This window comes from Rhea americana, unplaced genomic scaffold, assembly GCF_003343005.1.
Source record: "Rhea americana isolate MKP2758 unplaced genomic scaffold, rheAme1 scaffold_153, whole genome shotgun sequence".
NCBI lineage: Eukaryota > Metazoa > Chordata > Aves > Rheiformes > Rheidae > Rhea > Rhea americana.
The window spans coordinates 1,560,666-1,580,720 of NW_028185628.1; the positions used below are offsets into that span (position 1 = coordinate 1,560,666).

Below are 20,055 nucleotides of genomic sequence, written 5' to 3' on the forward strand. Positions count from 1 at the left end.
GCCTTTTGAAGGTCAGATGATCATCTCTGCTAGTAAAGTGGCAGTGATATATAGACATTATATGGATGCCCACCGGTATGAATGTGGTCTTATAGATAGTTACTAAGGGATTAGGAGGAGGTTGGGGGTTAATCTGTATAAAGGCTGGTAAGTGGGATGAAAAAAGTGAGAGACTATTTAATACAAAGAAGTGTAGCTCTTTGTTGTAAAACATGTTCATTTCAATTCGATTTTTAATGTTCATAATAGAGTAAAAAATATTCTCTAACGTGAAACACCCAGGTAATACCAACAGAGAAAGAGAAAAGGGCAGGGGAAGGAGAGAACRTACACTTAACATGACTGTCTCTTCTGTAATGTTCTCTGCTCTGTTTTTGCAATGTACCAGTTATATATAACTGATGTTTCCATATTTCTGTTTCCACTGCTTGTCTGGGGTTCCTTCTGCTTAGGAAAATAACCAAATTTATAAGCTCAGGTGTCAAAGTGATTTTCTACGGGAGCTGAATCCTTCTGCTACTTATCTGACAAGCTAGGGAAGGAGGTTTAAAATGGTTATTTTTCGTTTGCCAACTTTTTCTTGTGGAAAGTGTGTTTTTTGTTTGTTTTTTTTTTTAAATATATAGATTACCAATGGAACATTAGATGTAAAAGAGTTAATGAAATCATGGATTCTGCATAAAGGATTTCCTTTAGTGACTGTTGTTCGAAAAGCAAAGAACATTTCAGTACAACAGGAGAAATTTTTGTATCGTGTGGAGCCAGAAAATTGGACATCAGATGCAAGGTTATTACCTTCTTGTTACTACTTATCCATTATGTGCAGATTTGTATATCATTCCTATTTGTTTTCAGGTGCTCTAGTATTTTCTCTGAAGGTAGGCAGTGATAAAGAGAATGTAGCACAGAAACACAAATGTCTAATATCTACCTTGAAAAATAACTGATGATCCTTGTCTGTTTCCACCTGAGCAATTGGTAAAACTGTGACTTGCCTCATAAATGGAATTTATTTACATGGTTTACTGAAGCTTTTAAATTTGATATGAGTTGTAGCAACTAGTAGAATAAATTGTTCAGCTTTCTTAATATCAAAAGGCGAATCGGGTAAAGACTCTTCTTTTAATTTCAGGAAATTTTGTGTGGTTAATGGGGAGCAGAAAGGAGAGTGGATTTAAGAAGTTATGGTTGCATTGGGAAATGCTATGAAGATAGAAATAGCATATGACCTATTCTAGAGCCTCTGCTTCTTTCTGTCRATATTAAGTGTGCACTTTGGACCTTGTTGGAGGAGAATATAGAAGATAAAATCAAAGCTTCCTTGGTTTAATGTTTTTAAAATAGCACTCATGCATGATAATAGCTAACTGTATGAGGGGTAATGTCCACTGTACCAAAGAATAAAAGGAAGTAGATAAGTAGATAACTGAAGAAGCAAAGAAGAGGCAGTTCATGATAGTTGCAAAAATGAATTTACTGCAAATCTGTCTAATTCTATGAAACTTAACTATTTTGTAGCAAACCAAAGTATGCAAGTTTGAATCCTTTGCGATATTAGTGTTCTTATTTAGCTCTTTGAAACCTTGATGGGAACTGAAATCTTAATGGGATCTGAGTCCTTTGCATTATCTTACAGAATCAAGCCTGAAAGGAATTTCCCTCTTGAAATGCTGGAAGTTACAGAGCTTTGGTTTATCTCTGTTGTGGGGAAAAAGGAAAGTGTTACATGGTTTAAAGGTTAAGAAAGAAAAGGAGGATTGTTAGGCTTAATTATTCTTTTGTTTCTAGTGGATGTCATTTTGGGGAGAGTGTGAAAATCTTTTGAAGAAGAGCACTCCATGTGAGTCATTCACAGACAAGGTCCATGTCAAAAGTGTAATGCATATGTAAAATTTGATTGATTCCATCAAGGCAGACTCAAGCAAACTACAAGCTGGAAGAGTAAATGTTAGCTTGTCTTGTAATTATAAGAATTTGACTATTAAGAAAAAATACAATTTTGAGAGAGATCAATCAGTTGTTTTCTGTTAGCGTGATTTGGAATTTTAGTTATGTCCTTTATTAGCATAAATCATTAAAAAAAAAAAAAAAGAAAAACTTCAGCCAGGCAGAACATTAGATTGGGGCAAAAAGAATATTGACTGACTATCTTACGCAGGCAGAGATTTCATGTCCATGTGGCTTCAGACAACCTGAATGTTGTCTAGAATGTTGGGACTGAGGAAGAAGTACTAGGGAAGTCTTCTACCTCCTGAGGATGACAGGAATAAAAAAAAAAAATAATTGTTACACGTTTCGCTTAGATATTGTAATGATGTGAGTTTAATATGCACTTTATCATGTTACACAGCATGTRGTAGTTTTAGTGCTATTAATATATTAAGATGCTTAAACAGGGAAAAAAAAAGTAACAAGACAAGTATTAAGCTCTATATAATATGTAAGTAAATATTTGTTTTCCTTTGCAGTTATCTATGGCATATTCCTCTCACCTACATAACTAGTAACTGCAACTTTACCCATTGTACAAATGCATATTTACTGGACCAAAAGTCAGGTATGTGACCCAAAAGTAACTTCCTTTTTATAGGTTACTTATCTTTCTCAGTACACACTTRGGATATAAAGGCAAGGACGTACATAGTACAGTCTTAATTACTGTGGTAAGCTTGACAAAGTTAGGATTTCCATATACGCATAAGGCCAAAGCCAGATGCTGCTGGTGGTGTCATCAAACATCATCAGACAGCTGAGTGCCTGTAGCATCTTATGTACAAGTAAATGGCAGTAGCTGGGACAGAAGCATAGGTTTAGAATTCATAGGAGCCTGTTCTCTTTGCAGTGTTACAGATCGTGTGTGTGCATTGACAAGCCGGTCCTTTGGAGAGTGGGCATGGGGAAAGGTGCTCAGCCACTGTACTGAAATGTTGAGGAACTCATTTTACACTGATATAATTTACTTCATTTAATAGTATAAGAAAATATTTAATCTGGAATAGATTTAAGTTTTTGAGAATGCTGTTGTAGAACTCAAAACTCCTAGATCTTTTTCATGTAAACTGTGTTTTTTCTGCAGTATCCGGTTTGAATCCTAAACTGCAAATCTGTGTGGATTTTTGATTCAGACCTGTTTTTTCTCTTCCCAATTTGATTAGTTACTATACAAGTAACTATACTACTATACTATGCTACTATACRGTTAGTGTCGTGCTAAAATTATGTTGGCTACCTGTATTGGACCCACTGATATCTATAAGTCTTCGATGTTTTGTTAAAGCCGATGATCTGGCTCACTGTCATACATCTGCAGCTGTATCTTTTTTTTTATACCCAATTAAATTTACTGTTCAGTGCATTTAACTGACAGAATTACATTTAATTCATAAACATACCTGCCACATCTGCTGTTTGAAATAAAGCTGTACARAATTAAAATCAAATGCTTAGTGCTGAACTTGAAGTGTTTACTGTTTGAGTTCACAAACTTCCAGTCCTTTAAAATGGCTTTGAAAGCACTACAATTAAAGTAAATAATGTGATCTTATATCATTTTAACATTGCTTTTGCAAAGTCTTCAAATYGTTCTTGGCCTTTGTCATTTGAGCTGAAGATTTAGAAAGACTTTTTACGGATTATCAGAATGGAAAACAGAGCTGTTTAATTGTATGAGTTCTGGACTTTGCTAAAACTAATAGATAAGTAACCTGACTTCTTTAGTGGTGTTTGACCTATAAACAGCTCTGCTGGTGGTCTCATTTGTCATGTTAATTCAGCACTCACTGTAGGAGTGTAGAGGATATCAGAATAGGAGGGGTATACTGAAGCCAGTTTGGGGTGGAATGGGATCGAYAGAATATTTATTAAACCTTAATGGCATTGCAGGAGCTACAGACTGACATTTTTGATAGTAGATATAATGAACTGAAATGAATTTTGTGTCCTCTATCTCACTATCTCAGATCTTCTTTTCTTGCATTTAGTTGTCTTTGGAACTAGAGCATGGCCTTTCATTCACTTAATGTCATCCCAGTTTCTCTGTCACRTGTCAGTGCTCTGTGTGTGTATATGTGAAGGTGGGCAGAGAGGAGATGCTGTTGTTTGAAAGGAGGACTGGACAGAAGGAGGAAAATTGCTTTGTTACGTGACTGTCATCAGCCCTTGTTTTTGAAGCTGTGTCTGCACAACACAGCTCARTGCATAGCCTGGCCTTCTTGGACTATTTAACTTGATTTACAATTACGCTGTAAGCCAGCTAATTTTGAAGTATCGGCTCCTTGAACAAAGTCTTGTGCTACTTTTCACACAGGCTTTGCAGGATTGCTTTAATATAAGGAACATTAAAGTTCCTCAGGCTTTCAGTTTATGTTTAAATTTCATTCTTTATCTCTTGTTCTAATTAAAAAAATGTTAGTTTATCAACAAAAAAACTATACTAAAATGTAAGGAGACTGACAAAATTCATCAAGTTTGTAACTAGGACAGCTCAAAGATATAAATGTGATTGTAAATTGATGCGTAAAAGAGGAACATCACTGGTAAGATTCAGTGTTTGAATATTAAGTATTCACAGCCAGGTAAGACAGTTTATACTAACAGAAGTGTCACATGGATATTCATGTGTTGCTATATTAACTTCAATTGCTGTAGTCTACCTAGGTAGACTGTCTCATGCAGTCAATATGCTGTTGTTGTTACRAATGTCTGTAAATATTTTATGTGCATGTGCGTGAACACGTGCAAATGTATATGGGCACACAAGCACAGTCATAYTGTTTTGTAAGTTTGTAACTGAAGAACCGTATCTTAAGCCTTTACACAAATGCAGCAGTTGTATCAAATTTTAAACTTCATAAAATTTCATCAAGAAACAATTAAAATGAAAGYAGATGTCTCACGTAGGTTTTTTTCTATAGAGATTTTTGTTTCAAAATAGAACTAATTTAAGAAAAAAGTACAAATTATTTTGGTAATAAATGAAATTAAAATTGGTTTTGAGTGCAGCATAGCAAAAGGTATATACTGTTCCACTTCACCATGCTGCTTAGTCAGTAAATTAATTATCTAGGTCCCCAATAATTGTTCTTAAAAGCTTTTAAAAACACTGGGACTAGATGAAATCTAATCAGTTTTACTAACTCTAAGATGACAAGGGTCTTTTAGAGGTGGGCAGAGCAGTCTTGTTCATGAGACTTCAAATTTGAAGCCTAATCTTGAATTACAACAAACCTAAATGTCTGGAAATTCTGTATTCAGCCAACCAATACTTTTTTTTTCTTTACTCTCTATATTTTTACAGGTTTTCTCATTTTGTATTTTTATTTGGTATTCTTTAAAAGTGAACAAGATTTATATTTTTTTTCAAAACTCCATAGGTGGTTTTCTGGTTTTCTTTTTTTTTTCTTTGAAAGTAACTTTTTCCATAAAGTGTTGGTACTTCTTGATGAATCTGAGCATTCTGATGATTCTGATGGGAAATGGCTTCCTTAATGGGTTCTAGATGTGATTTCTTTCTCTCTCTCTCTCTCTTTCTCTCTGTTTTATTTTTTTTCTTTTTCTCTGACCAGTTTTAGCCTATTTTTAAGTTCCTTCTTTATTGCTGAAACTTGTCTGGAACATCAGGTATGGCTACCTAAATGCTCTTAATCCTGAGACTGAAATGCACCTGTGCTCTTACTCTGACAGTCTTCTGGTTGAGTTTATTAGGAGGTGACAAGATAGGCGAAGGCTTTTGCTGGTGGCGATTAGATCTTAACACACTTAGTGGTGCCTTGCCTTTCCTGAGGAACAGGTATATAGCTTCTTAGAGAGAGCTGAGAAGGATGAATTGACATTCCTTGCTTTTCATGGGAACATAATATTGGTGTCTTCTGTTATAGGATGAGAATACACCTGCTTATATAACAACAATTGTAAACAAGTTGTAAGTAGTCACCTGTATTGCCACCAAATCTGCTTACACCATCACATAGCTGAATGAATTTGCCACATAACTGATGCATGTTTTCTCATATGATAGAGGCAGGCTTTTGAGCCCTTGAAAGAGTAAACCACTGCCCACCAGAACATTCATTCAGCTCTTTACTCTTTTCTCATCCATACCTGAATAATAATTAGGTTAGCGAATGATGATGTCATTCCTTGCTGAGTCATTTCTTGCTGTTCTTGAAATGAAATAAAATGTGTGTCCAGAGGCTTCCTTGCTGTTGGACTGTTGACATGTCATCTAAGTTTGTCAGTATTTTGTATTGGACAGAGTTCCTTCCTCTTTGCACCTGTGTATGATGATGGCTCTTATCTCACAATTAATTCATTCCCTTTGCCATAAGAGCTAGTGGTATGTTCTAGCCCTTTACCTTATACCATATCACCTGTAGGATCTTGGTAAGAAGGCAGCAGCTGAAGGCTAAGTAGCTAAATTGCAACTTAAGTAGCTTCTTAGCAAGAGTCCTTCACTCAGACTTTGACCATTTTTCTTGAAGAAGGCTTTGTCTGAAGAAGCATGCAACAGGCTGCTTAGGGACAACATCAGACTTCTGTTCAGCAATTCTAAATGRAAGTTAGCTCATAGCTTGATAATGCTACAATAATCCTGCATTCTTCACTGACTTTGTGATTCAATTGTATGTTGTCACACAGTGAGTATTGAAGCCTCAGAAGTCTAGGATCACTCAAATAYTTATACACTCCTTTGGAAGGATAACACTTAAGACAGCATGTGCATATTTAGTATGAAGTCTCCTACTTATGAATTTACTTCCTACTAGTAATTCAGAATTCTTTATAACTTGCTTATTCCTGCCCTTTCCTGCAACCTACCCTTTTAGTCTGAAAGCATACTTTCATTTTGAAACTTTCATAGTTTAGCCCTTCTCTGAAGTCTCTTACATAYGTGAAAAGCTTAGCTGTATTGAATAAAGTACAACATGTATTTGCCTTGTGTGACCGAAGTGGTAGCTGAGTGAGTTCTTGAACTGTCTTTTATGATTGCTGCAATACTTTAAATAAGAAAACCAAAGTAAGGTAGGTTTCTACTGAAACATAATGCCTGCCAGTAGGAAATAGGTGCTCTGGTTTTGTTGAACAAGTTAACTATTGTGATGGAAAACTTGCTGAGCTATCGGTGTTTAAAAATTGCCGTATTGCAAGTGCCTTCCAATTAAAACTGACACACCACTAAAAAGTAGTGGAAACTGGTGGTGGTGGTTGTTATTGTTTGCTTTTTGGTTGTTGTGTCTATTTTCCCTTCCTTCATCTAAAAATCACAGTGGCAAAATGAAGTTACTCAGCATACTTCCACAGTAGTATTTGATTAGTTAGGTTTGTCTTTTGCCTAATTGTTTTTGGCGTTAGGTTCACTGTTAGGATATAGTGACTAGCACACCATGACTGTAGCATAGTACTGCTTATTTTATTCCCTATCTTGTCATGCCTAAAGTTTGTTTTGTTGTGTTGAAATACTAATCTTGATCCTCCAGAGTAATAAACCATGGCCCGTTTAATCCATACAGTCGTCATGAACTAAAACTACTCTCTCCTCAATTTCTAGATAGCAGAGGCTCACCTATTATAATTGTTCACTGTGTTGTGGCCACAAGGCATATATKTGCCTTGTTGTTGTATTTTAGAGTGCATAGATAGATGCAGCTAGGAGCAGATTTTTGATACTGTTCATTTGGTCAGATCCAACATTGAGGGAGGAAGAAATAAAACCCAGAATTTTGGTGCCTTTGCATGGAACAATATACCTTTCATCCTTAATAGCAAGGGAGACTGTTGCTYTAGTGGGTGGAAAAGGATCTCTTGGCTTTCCAGACAGACTTGGTCATCTTTAGAGATTTGGAATTGAAAGAGGAGATACTGAATGTTCATGTCTGCTGCTAACTGGTTCTCTCTCCATTAGCTGTCATTGAACTTCCAGAAGAGGTGGAATGGATAAAGTTCAATGTGGAAATGAGTGGTTATTACATAGTACACTATACTGAAGACTGGAAAACGCTTATTGATCTGCTGAAAAAAAATCATACTGTTCTGAGCTCTAAGGACAGAGTCAATTTGATCAACAATATCTTCAGCCTTGCAGGGTAAGAACTTTGTATTGGAAAACATAGTTAATGTTTAGATTTTTTCAAAGTCAAAGATGWTCAGTCTTGGATTCTGGAGAGGACTACTCATGGAAATTTTAAGTCTTCCTTAGCCTCTTGAAACTACTCTCTATTCAGTAAAAGTAATTTTTAATTTTCACTGATGCTTCTGTATCAATGTTAGGTTTAATCTCCTTGTTCTTAATAGCAGCATCCATTTCTTTGCATCACAAAGGGCACATGGTAGTTTTTGTTGCTGGAAGGCAGTATCTTCTTTGGTATTTGGTATCTGCCTAGTATACTATTCTTCTGTACTCTATCTGCAAGTTTCTCATCTTAGAGAAGTAAACTATTTGCCTTTAAAATTTTTACTGACTCCTTCTTTTGTCTCTTGCTATTGGCTCTACAACCCAGGTAAGGTTGAATATACTGGATGGCCTCTTCAGTCATTGCTTCCTGTATCTGATTATCCTAATTTATGATTTATTTTTTTCTTCAGTCATCTTTTTCATAACTTAGTTACTGYTAACTGAGGCATATTAATGGCCATAGTTACTATCTTCATTTTAACATAAGAATGTGAAACTGTCTGTCTACACTGTTTCTTATGTTACTCCCTCTGCCTACTGATCCTTCTTCTAATGTAATTGAGAATATTATAACTTGCTAAAGATAGATAGTATCTCTTCTGATCTTATTTCAGGGAGCACTTTTATTCCAGAATGAATTTTAATTGTTTGTGCTTCTTAACATTATAGTTTAGGAAAGGAGTCTCTGAAAAYGGCCTTTGAGCTGATCGATTACCTTGAGAGAGAGAGCAGCACTGCACCACTCACTCAAGCTTTGTTTCAGATGAGTCTTATTTACAACCTCTTAGAGAAAAAGGGTGAACAAATACTGGCAGCACGAGTAATGGTATGTCTTAGTTTTTTGGTAAATTGTTGTTTAAAATAATTTGCTGTAATGTTCATTCGCAGTTAAATTATCCACTTCAGTATTGGTCGTTGTACAAATTCAATAATCTGGTTAAGTTGGATTTAGATTGTTGCCAATCTTGCCTGCTTTTGTTAAGTAGKAATGGTCTCTTATTGAGATGCTAAATATTCCAGATTGACTTTTGTTTTTGTTCAGTGTTTTGTAGGAACTGTAATGCAGTGAGAACCTTGTGGTGACTCTGTATTTACTACAGTGACTATAAAGGTCAATGCAGCACAGACATAATTAATCCATGACATTTTCAAGTACAGAGAATAAGAGAAAATAGCTCTTTCTATGTTATTTCAGAAACTCATTAAAGTGGCTGGAGTTTGTAGAGCTATTACTTCGCATAGACACAATAGAAACCTTCAACCTCCCGTTTTCTGTAAAAGCTAGAAGTACATGAATGGTTGTCATTGTTGCATTGCAGTTGGGGAAATAGATTAACTACAGTCTTAGCAATGAAACAAACATTGTAGGCTTGGTTCTTGCTGTGGAAATGTCTTTCAAATTTCATTCTGCCTTGCTATTTTGAAGCCTCCTTTCCATATTCTTCCACTGGTTTAAAAAGGTGCTTGTTGCTTTGTATTGTAGAACATGAGCTAAGGGATTTAGGCTTGAATGAAAGATTTTTTTTTTTTTTTTTTAATGTCCAGATAAAATAGTGGATATTCTTTTTTTATATTGTAGATAAGGGTGAAATATGAGTGCTTAAAGAAACTTAAAGAACCAAAAAGCTACAAATCAGATGCTGTGAAAAGTAGGGCAAGCTATGTTTTGCCTGCAGAGTGTATTAGATTTTGCTCAGAAAACACTGCCACTCTTCAGTGTGTCATAGAGGCTATGCCTAAAGTTCAGTTCAACTACTACAGTCTTCCCATGAACAGTAGTTCAAGGAGTAGTTTTCAGTTTGCATGTGCAACTCGAGGCATTGACCTGGCATATCTTTCAGGTGTATGTGGTGTCTGACATTTAAGTAGGCAATAAAATATGGTGCATGTTAATTAGAATAGAAACATGAAAATGTACTATGTTGATTTTCCATAGTTTTAAAAATCCCCCCCCCTTTTTTTTTGTTTATTTTATATATGGAAAAATCTCTTGAGTTAGATTCTTACCCTGTTGCTAATCATATTTCCTCCTTTAGCATAGAATAGAAAGTCTGTTTGGAAATAAAATTGACCAACAAACTTGGACTGATGATGGGACCCTGTCTGAACGAGACTTGCGGTCAACACTGCTGGCTTTTGCCTGCAYTCATAATATAAGCAACTGTAGAACAACTGCCAATGAGATGTTTAAGAAGTGGATGATTTCTAATGGCACAATGAGGTACCAAAAAAAAAATAACCTAATACTACTTTTATCTATTTTCTTGCTACTTCCTATGTTTTGAACAAAGGTCTGAATATTGATAGTGTTTCATTCTATGTCTTTTACTGTTGCTTGTCTAAAAGTAATTGCTATTTCAAGATGAGAGGGAAAATTGTACTAGAATTTAAAACTTTGTCTTCAGTCTTATTGAGTGTGACTGCAAGACCAGCCACAAATTGTTTCCATCTGCATTTCCTAAGCTGCATGCTCAAGGAGAATTACTTAGTAGCAGCATCAAAGTTAACCTTTTTATCTCGTAGAACTCTCTCTGCTCCGGGTTTATGTGGATTTTGTGCCACAGAAAATGATTCAGATTCTTGTACCATTTACTATGCTTTCATGTGACTAATGTAATTTCCTTTTCCCAGTAAGTTAAAATACTAGAATGGCATGAATTCCTGTATCCAGCAAACGTACTGTTGTTACAGAATTAAATTGCTCTAATGAGAGGCATCTCTTCTAGTATTTTTACCTTACTTTTATTTTATGACTTCTTCCTTCCCGAGATGAGCATTTTTTCTCTCACACACGTGCTTTTTTTCCCCTCCCCCACCCCCTTCCTCTCACTTGTTTTTTCCCTGTAGTGTGCCTAGTGATGTTATGAAAGCTGTATTTGTGGCTGGAGCCAAAACTAATGATGGCTGGGAATTCCTCTTAAAGATGTACTCCTCTTCAGTATCTGAAGCAGAAAAGAACAAAATGATTGAAGCTTTGGCCAGCACAGATGATGTCAGAAGGCTGATCTGGTATGAAACAGCCAAAAAGTTATGTAAATCTGAAGCGTTAAAAACCTTCTTTGAAAGAATAGATTGTAGTCTTTGCTGTTGTAAAATGAAATCCTGAATGCTAAAGAAAATCTAGCTAGGTTTTTCCGTGAGCGTCAAGAGTCTGATATTTACCCTTACAAACAATTTATGTAACAGAATAATTCAAAAAGACAAATTCTGACACAGTTTGGAACACACAGAAAAAAACAACTGGAGTTAAATGCTTTGCATTGCTGGAATGGTAACACAGCTGCAGACTGTTCTATTGAGTCTTCAGAAACTCATATGTCTTTGTAACTAGGACTATAAACAGGATTTTTATTTCTTTGGATGAAATTTTGGCCTTGTATTATGCTTAAATACCTATCATAAGACCAAATCTCCATGCTACATAGTACCATGCAACATCATACACCATAAGTATCCTGATGGGTGACTGTTGTTATAGCTTCCCTCTCTTGACTTGTCCATAAATTATATTTTCTCCTACAAGCTGTGAGAATTTACTGCGTCTTTTCAGAAAAGAATGAAAATTCAGATGCTTGACTTAGGGCTAAGACTTTGAAACTCRAGGCTAGTGAGTATGGTGGATATCAATTGCAGCATCAGTGTGCTCCAGATGCCGGAAATAGTTAGATATTTGGTCTGTTACAGAATCTTCTTTTAACTCAGGAGTAGCAGGAGAATTTTAAGGAGTCGTGAATGGATTGTAGGTGGTTGGTTTTGTTTTGTTTTGTTTTGTTCTTTGTTTTTTCTTGTCCCTTTTCATAGCTTTATCTTTTAGGTTAATGCAAAACAGCCTTGAGGGTGAAGTCATCAGGACACAGGAGCTTTCACATATCATAGCAACTGTTAGCCAGAGTTTGCCTGGATATTTGCTGGCCTGGGACTTTGTTAAAGAGAACTGGGAAAAGCTTACACGAAAGTATGATTTTTTTTTTTTTAATGTAGCTGAAATTTCACACTCAGTGGCAAAAGACCTGTTTCTTTTAAATGCAAAATAATAAATAGTTAGCTTCATACAAGAAGACTTGGATTAAGATTTTTAAGCCTGTTTTCAAATGTGATTTTTTTTCCAGAAGGAGGTTGGAGCATACACTTTGAAGTATTTCGTTAGTTGRTGGGATTTTGGTGCCTGAGTCTTGTACTCACTTTAGAAAATACTGATTTCAATTCCTGTTAAAAGGATGCTGTCTCTAAAACAATTGCTGCAGATGCAGGATTTATGTGAATCAAATGCATTCAAAARGAGATCTACGGAGTTCTCTCAGCATGCTTTTCTTCTCTCTTTTTATAGTAATTCTGAAACCAAACAAGAAAATCCCTCTTGCGTTCAAAATAAAGTTCTCTTTAATCAGCCTTGCTGGCTACCCAGTAGGAGAACTGGTCTGTGAGTCTTCAAAAAGCTAACTGGTATTGGAAAGCTTGTATTTTGAGTCCCAAATTTGGAATAGCTTCATGTTGCTTTTAAAAGAAAAAGAAACAAAGCAAAAACCTTCTGCTGTAAGAAAATTCCTGTTCTAGCAAGCTTTTAATAATCAGTATGACAAAATTGTTGTGCTTGAAATGAAATCTAGGGGTGAATTTGATTATTGTAAAGTTTTGGAATGCATACTACAAATACAGGTTTTGATATTCAGTATGGGATGTCTTCAACTCTTTACTTTGGAGCTGGGGTAGAAGTTTGAAAAAACTACATGTCTTTAGCTTTAAAGCTCAATTTTTAGAGGGTTACAGCTCTTCAGACTTAAACTTCTAAAGGCTTACATCTCTTTCAAAAATGAGTTGTGCAAAGTTACTCAAATGCTTTTAACAATTTTCAACTGTAAAACAAAAAGCGAGAGTAAGAATGTGTACATATTCTGAACTTGTATCTCCTAGGTGTTTTCTTCTGTGTTTGTATTTCAGGTTTCACCTAGGCTCATACACTATCCAGAATATTGTTAGTTGGTCAACTTGTCAGTTTTCAACAAAGGCACATCTACTTGAGGTTGGTGGCATAAACTACCAGAAAGCTTTGGTCACTAGTGCCAATGCTATGCATTTCAGTTAATTGGGGAATGAGGAAAAGGCATATTTTTGCCATCCTTAGGGCCTTTTCACAAGGATATTCAGCTATGGCTGTCCCCTTTTAACAGGTGGGAAATAAGTTTACTGAAGGTTACATGTTGAAACTGTGGCAGAGTTGGGTATTTGTGTTCTAGTTTCCTGTTCACTAGAACACATAATAGAGATACTGAGTTTTAGGCATAGAATTTGTAAACAAGCTATGCTTCCTGCATCTCTAGATCTGATGGAGAGCTAGAAATGTTGCTGTATTTTATTTTGACTGTCAGCAATTTCAAAGAGCTGTTGTTGCAGTTGARGATCAGTTAAAATATGTGGTACGTCAGCAATCTCTGTCTCCCCTCTATATCTCCCCTTTTCAAGGGTCAGTGAGGTTCAGGGGTCAACAATGGTTTAGCCTAATGTTCTCACTCAGGTAATTTTGTTATTGCTGCAGTTTCTGTGAACGATGCTCTCCTTACATTTTGGGAATCCTACTATTACCACGTAGATACGCGATTCCTGATTTTCTACATGCACTTGTAGCCTTTTGCTTTTGAAACTATTTGTGTAGCCTATATTGATTTCAATTAAAACTTATTTTTTCTTGTTGTGCAGGTGAAGACRTTTTTTGAGTCAAGATCAGAGGAGAGCTCTCAACTGCGTTGTGTAAAAGAGGCAATTGATAAAATTCAGTTCAATATCCAGTGGATGGAAAGGAACTTAGCAAAACTACAAGAATGGCTGTAGTGAATGAATATAATACTRTGGTTTTTCAGCCATTCAGTAAATTTGTGGACTGTTGCTCTGTTACTTTTGCAAAAGCCAGGGTGAAACCAGGCATCGCTGCAACATTGTTTGCACTATTAGGGAGTCTAGATAGCTCAGGGCACATCTCACGTAAGTTTTGTTTTTCCTTGGAGCATTTATGGGCAGGATGTAAGTATTTATTCTGAAACTGTTTTCATCTATAGACCAAACATCTGCATAAATGATTATATATAATTTTGTTTGCAATGTATGCCCTTTCATCTGGAGTCATGTTCTAATTTTTTGACAGTAGGTAAATACTGACAGGCAGGAAAAGAAGATTTACCATGCGAATTGTTTGTTCTTTGCAGACTGATGGATGAGCAGTAGGGTTTTTAACACAAAAAAATGTAAGTAGTTTTCACGTTTGTAGATACAATAGCTGTTGTGAAACAAAATCATACTTCAGATATGTAAGTATTAATGGATCTCATAAGATACACCAGTTTGAGAGGAAATAAATAAGTTTCAGATTTGCTTCAAATTTTGATTTTTGCTTTTCAAGTTGTTCTCTAGAATTTACCCAAATCATAAGAAAGAGTAGCATAATGTTCTAATAATATGCACTTTCATCTCTAAAGTGGCTGAGTATTAATATTACATATGTAAAAGCAAAAAGCTAAACAGCAAAAGCAAATATTTTAGAGATGGGAGTTCCAGAAGCACCTATGTAACTGTGAAATTTTYCTCTGAATTCATTAGACATTTTTGAGAATATTGTCTTTAATTATTAGGTTTTAATTAATGATGCTTTATTAATCTCTTTGAGCAACAGCAGGAGTTTGCTATGGGAAGTTGTTCCAGGCTGGTTCCTTTGTTAGATTGACTACTGATTTGTCCACTCTTGACTACTGATTTTTAATTTCATCACTTGTTGCAGAGAGCCTGCAATTAGTAGATTTAGGTAAGCCTTTGCTTTTCCCCCTGTTACCTCCCATTTCACTAGCATAATTTTGTGTGCATTGCTTATTTTGTATAACACAGTATTAGGAAAGCTTATCATTTAGATTTTAATGGTATATTCTTCTACTGTTGTGAAAAAAACAGGGGAATAGTCTTCAAATTGTTCTAAGGAAACAGATCTAAAACCAGGAATGCCACATTAAAGAGGCAAAATACCTACAGTACCATCTGCCCCTCTTGTCTGAAAGAGTTAACAAGGCCATTTATGAAGCATAGCATATACAAAAAACCTGTGCAAGAATAAGCATACCTATTTATCTGAAGATCTCATTTTTGTAATGTTCATTTCACTACAGATGCACATGTTGTAGATTTATGCACACATTCAAACCTATTTTACCTTACCACAGTTCAATTATGCGATCAGTTTTAAACTAGTATAAACAGCTGCCAATTAAAAGTTGAGCTTTTCAAATTTGTTAAGTTTAATTCCAACCAGTGTAAATTCTGAAGAAGGCAGTAATTTGAATCAAAGTTAAATTGTTAGGCTTAAAATTTGCCAGATAGTAACTTAAACTGTGAAATTTCACTTATGGAACTGCAGCATTTGCTATTCATTTGGTTAGCAAAAATTGTCAGCTATGATCACTTAAGACATGCCATACTATTCCCCTCTTTTCTGAATATCTGTCAGAAGTCCTGGTAAACAGAAATTTGTCTGTCACCAGCTTTGATTTCGATGACTTCGACACAAAGTCATCAGAAAGAATGTTAGACCTTAAGAGTGCGCAAAATACTTGTTTGCCAAAAAGGTCCAGAAACGAACACATTTTGCATGCACTGAAGGTGGAATTGGCTATGTAAGTGCTAAAAGTAGATCATGCTTTCTTAACAGTTACAGAATTAGAGTTTTAGTTAACTTTGTTCTTGTATTATTTGTACCAACTGCCATGTGTTGGGCTTTTTTCCTCCTTTTTTTTTAACCTTGAACTCTCTGCAGAACTGTCTTTGTTCCATGCTTGTGTGTGGACGTAGTTTTCATGTATTTTTCTTTACAGTCACTTCATACTAAATGACAGTAGTAAACTTGCACTTCCCTTACACATGGTTTATCTCATCCCTGCCTGCTATACTGAGATATATAAATTTCAGAAACAGACTAGAGAAAGAACTCMTCCTCCTCTTGTTTACAACTGTGGGATTTAAAAATGTACCATTTTGTTCAAAAGCTTTATTTGGTAATGAGTTCTCTGCAAGGAAGTAACATATAGATGAGTTTTAGACAGCAGATACTGAAAATGTGGGGAAAGTTGGGAGGTTTGGGTGTGTTTTTTGTTGTTGTGTAGCTTTTTTGTTTTGTTTTTTTTTTTGTTTGTTTTTAATACAGTAATTTTTAAGTAACTTTTTTGGTATATGAATGATGTCATAGTCTTTTCAGTAAACAGTTGTAGAGGGCTTTTTAACTATTCTTCTGCCATGGAATCTCTGAACTTCTAATTATCTGTATTAAGAGTTATGTTGGAGTCTTTCTTCCATGAGAAATGCTTAAATATAGTCCTCCATTTCTGAATTCATTACAAACTAGGAAGATTGGAATGGCTAAGGCCATTGCACTTTAGATAAATGTTTGCCATGCTTTAACTGGGAAGGAATGAAATCTCACCAATTTTTTAGGTTTTCTGTCTTCCAGTCAGAAGAAAATCTATATTGTAGCCAACAGCACCTCTTTACATAATTTCTGTAGTGTTTTCTAGTTTAAAACTTACAGAACCAGAGTCTGTGTACGTCCTAGGCCACTGTTACTTTAAAGCAGAAGAGCTTTCCTGTAAAAAGCTTTGGGTTTAAATGCCGTTAGCTTTGTATCATCTGCTGCAATGTGAGATGATTTTGGTTAATAAATTGGAGCTATACAGTTTATATTCAGTCAGACTGCATAAATTACTGTCTTCAAACCYGTTATGCACTGGTTGTCTTGCTGCTGTCCAGCACCATCTGCTTATAAATAAACCACTTGCAATTTTTAAGAACTGACTGTGGTGATAAATATACATGTAATATAGCTCATCTGTTTTTCACTTCTATGCAACTTTTTCACTTTCCTATGTGAAATTAGCCTACCAGAAAAAATGTAAGGAAGTCATTGAGTTCTGAGCTTTGTCTCTAGAAAAAGGAACGATCTCTCCACCAACTCACCTTTGATTTTTATTAAGAGAAGTAAGAAGTGCAGATAATTTATGATGTGTTCTCAGCTTGCATGAGACTTCTGAGACATGGGAAGATGGTAGCATGTGGAGTGAAGGAGTTTAGAATAGGTTAAGTGTTTCTGTGTAAACTGACYGTAGCTATGTACAGACTGGACCAATGTATCAAGGTCATTGTGCCTTATGACTTATAATTAAAGTCGTATGGCAGTAGATATGCTAGAATATGCATCCTACTTTGCTGCAGGAACCAACTGAGGTTTTSTTCTTAAATTGACAAGTTTAGCATTTCTAGCCCAAAGATGTTTTTTGTTAGAGGCTGGAGACTTCATGTTTCAGAGCATGCAAAATTGTTCACTTCCCTGCTAATGGGAAAGCAGAAGAGGGTTGCTAATGGGACTTTCTTGTCATACAAACAGTTTCATGTGTATGTGAATCTGTGTTGATGGATGGGGCATGGCAGAAGGAGAATACTGAGCAACGTTGGCTTTCCTTGCTTCCTATAAATGTGATGTAAACTGTACTTCAGCATAGATCTTCCARTTACTGAACTACTGAAGCAAGACTGTGTAAGCTTTCCTGAAATGTTGCAGTTCCTCCCAGGCACTGCATTGCTGTCAAGCTGATTCTTTTTAAATTAATATTGAAAATTTCCCCTTACCACATCTCTCCTAGATTGGCAATGTGCTGGTTTCTTAGAGACCTTGTTTGGGCTGTTGACTGTAATATATTGTTATCTGATTTAGCAGTTAAAAGGCATAGGAAGATGCTGCTTGCCATAAAAGTAACAACTTCAGAGATCTTGCAGCATCTAAGATGGTTGATTTTGAACAACRTACATTGTAAGAATGAGCTACAAGATACCTAATCTTGGAATTAATTATTTTCTTCTTGGTGGCCAAGTACTATAGAAAGTGGTTTTTTTGTTTGTTTGTTTTTGTTTGTTTGTTTGTAGAGGGTGATGGATGTTGGAGGGTGCAAATACTACTTTGTGACTCCATGTCTTTCACCTGTTTACTGCTTGGTGGAACATTCCTTTTTCTGACAAATTKGATCCTCCTTCCTTTGCTTTGCTAGAAGATGTTATGTTATCTTTCATTGCACTCTGAAGTTTAACATAGTGCTGCTTCAGTAACCATTCTCACTTATATGTACTTGATTCATTCAGTCATATACAYTTTTTTCCCGCATGTTCCTAAATCGTGTGTTACATAGTCCAGTTGATTCACCACATGATAGATGTTTTGCATTTAAAATAAAGTGCTTGTGTAAACTTATTTTTAATAGTAATTTTATTTATGTTTATCACTTTTATCAAGATGCTACTAAATGTTCAAAGATTTTTTTGTTACTTTTTTAAAACATGGTTTCACATGATTTCTAGAAAAAAATATAATGAAGACATTTACCACATTTAAACTCTCAGGTCATATTACTGAAGAATTTAAATCTCTAGTTTTGCTATTTTACTTAAACCTGCTGCTGTTGTAGAAATACAGACTTTTATATGTAAGTATTTAGCTTTGATCAAGATTGAGAGACAGGCATCTTTTTTGAATTAGTTGTGGTGGTATTTAACAAATTACTGTAAAATCTAAAATATCTAGTTTTATAAAAATATACTAGCTTGAATGGATTAAAATATGGTCTAATTTGAACTGAATTCTTAAAGATGAAGTAAAGATTTTCTATTCTAAAAATTGGAGAACAGAGTAGTTTGAATATATAGCGTAAAATAAATAAATTTTTGCAGTGAGGAATGAGCCCTGTCTTAGTTAAGTGTAGTTGAAGTTCGGTATCCCTAAAGAAAACCTTAGAAGTTAATTTGGAAATGTTACATATTGTAGGTACTTGTAAAAGGTCACGCTTTGCATTTTAAACACTGTAGAAATATTCAAGACAGTGTAAATTCACATGTGTTCGAGTGGTGGGTGGTAAAATTCCAGGCTGTACAATACTTGCTTTTAGGGGGAGGGGTTTTGAATATTGTTTGTGTGTGTACATAGCTATATAAATATATATGTGTATATATATAGTATGCAAATGTGTCCATTTGACTTGTAAAGGGAGAAAAAGCTTATTTTCTTTATATTTCAGAGAAATATAACCAGCACTGATTTGAAAGGCATGTGTACTGCAAACACTGTTGCTTTTTGTGAGATGGAAATAAARTATTTAAATATAAATTTTTTTCGTGTTTTTTTTTTGTTATGTCACAAGAGTATTTGAAAGTTCAAGAAATGCTGTTTTCTTCTTTTTGTTTGAGACCGAGACTTAGAAAATCTGCTGCTGCAGATTTTCTGACTGAAGATGGTGCAGCATTGCAAGAGATCGTGGAGGTACACTGTCAGTCTTCCAGTGTATCACAGGCCCRTAAATTTTGACCATTACCCTGTACTGAGTCTAGTAATTTGTATTTTGATGGAAAGTGAGCTTTTTTTTTTCTTTCTATTCTAGAAAGTCAGCTAGCCTCTTTGCAGCCATCTAGATAGTTTACTTCTTCCTCAACAGTTTGTTCCAATGGTGAGTCCATCCTTAGATGAGCAGTTAAATAACACATTAAATAACATGATTCCTTTTTTTTTTTTGGCAGCAACTTCCAGGCTTAATCTGAATTTCCTTCATTCTTTCCTAAAGATTTTGGAGTACTTTATTTTAGGTCTGTGGAGTAATTTTATCTTTTGTAATTACCTCTGCAAGTTAAACTGCATCTCTCCAGGTCTCCTACACTGGAAATCTATGTAGAATTCTGTAGAAATCTCATCAATGTCCAGTGAAAAGGGAAAAGCCGTTATGACTTTTCCTCAGTTTTAGCAGTTTGATACCAAGTCAGTTTTCTGAACTTTGTTCCAGCCAGAGCTTTAAGCCATTCATTCTTCATACTCTCTTTATATA

The 20,055-nt window shown here is 35.3% G+C and overlaps 1 protein-coding gene across 2 annotated transcripts in view; it reads left to right on the forward strand.

Moving 5' to 3' along the window:
• LNPEP (leucyl and cystinyl aminopeptidase) overlaps positions 1-16,986 on the forward strand; it is a 66,168-nt gene extending 49,182 nt beyond the window's left edge. Inside the window, exons 10-18 of one of the 2 annotated variants that reach the window (XM_085299749.1) lie at positions 627-787; positions 2,469-2,557; positions 7,901-8,081; positions 8,840-8,996; positions 10,207-10,391; positions 11,018-11,179; positions 11,985-12,125; positions 13,109-13,190; positions 13,865-16,986. In XM_085299749.1, the coding sequence (XP_085155875.1) occupies positions 627-787; positions 2,469-2,557; positions 7,901-8,081; positions 8,840-8,996; positions 10,207-10,391; positions 11,018-11,179; positions 11,985-12,125; positions 13,109-13,190; positions 13,865-13,996 (1,290 nt within the window). In that variant the 3' untranslated portion in view covers positions 13,997-16,986. The remainder of the gene's footprint in view (positions 1-626; positions 788-2,468; positions 2,558-7,900; positions 8,082-8,839; positions 8,997-10,206; positions 10,392-11,017; positions 11,180-11,984; positions 12,126-13,108; positions 13,191-13,864) is intronic. The other variant, XM_085299750.1, reaches the window with a different exon arrangement.
• Positions 16,987-20,055: the final 3,069 nt, after the last annotated feature.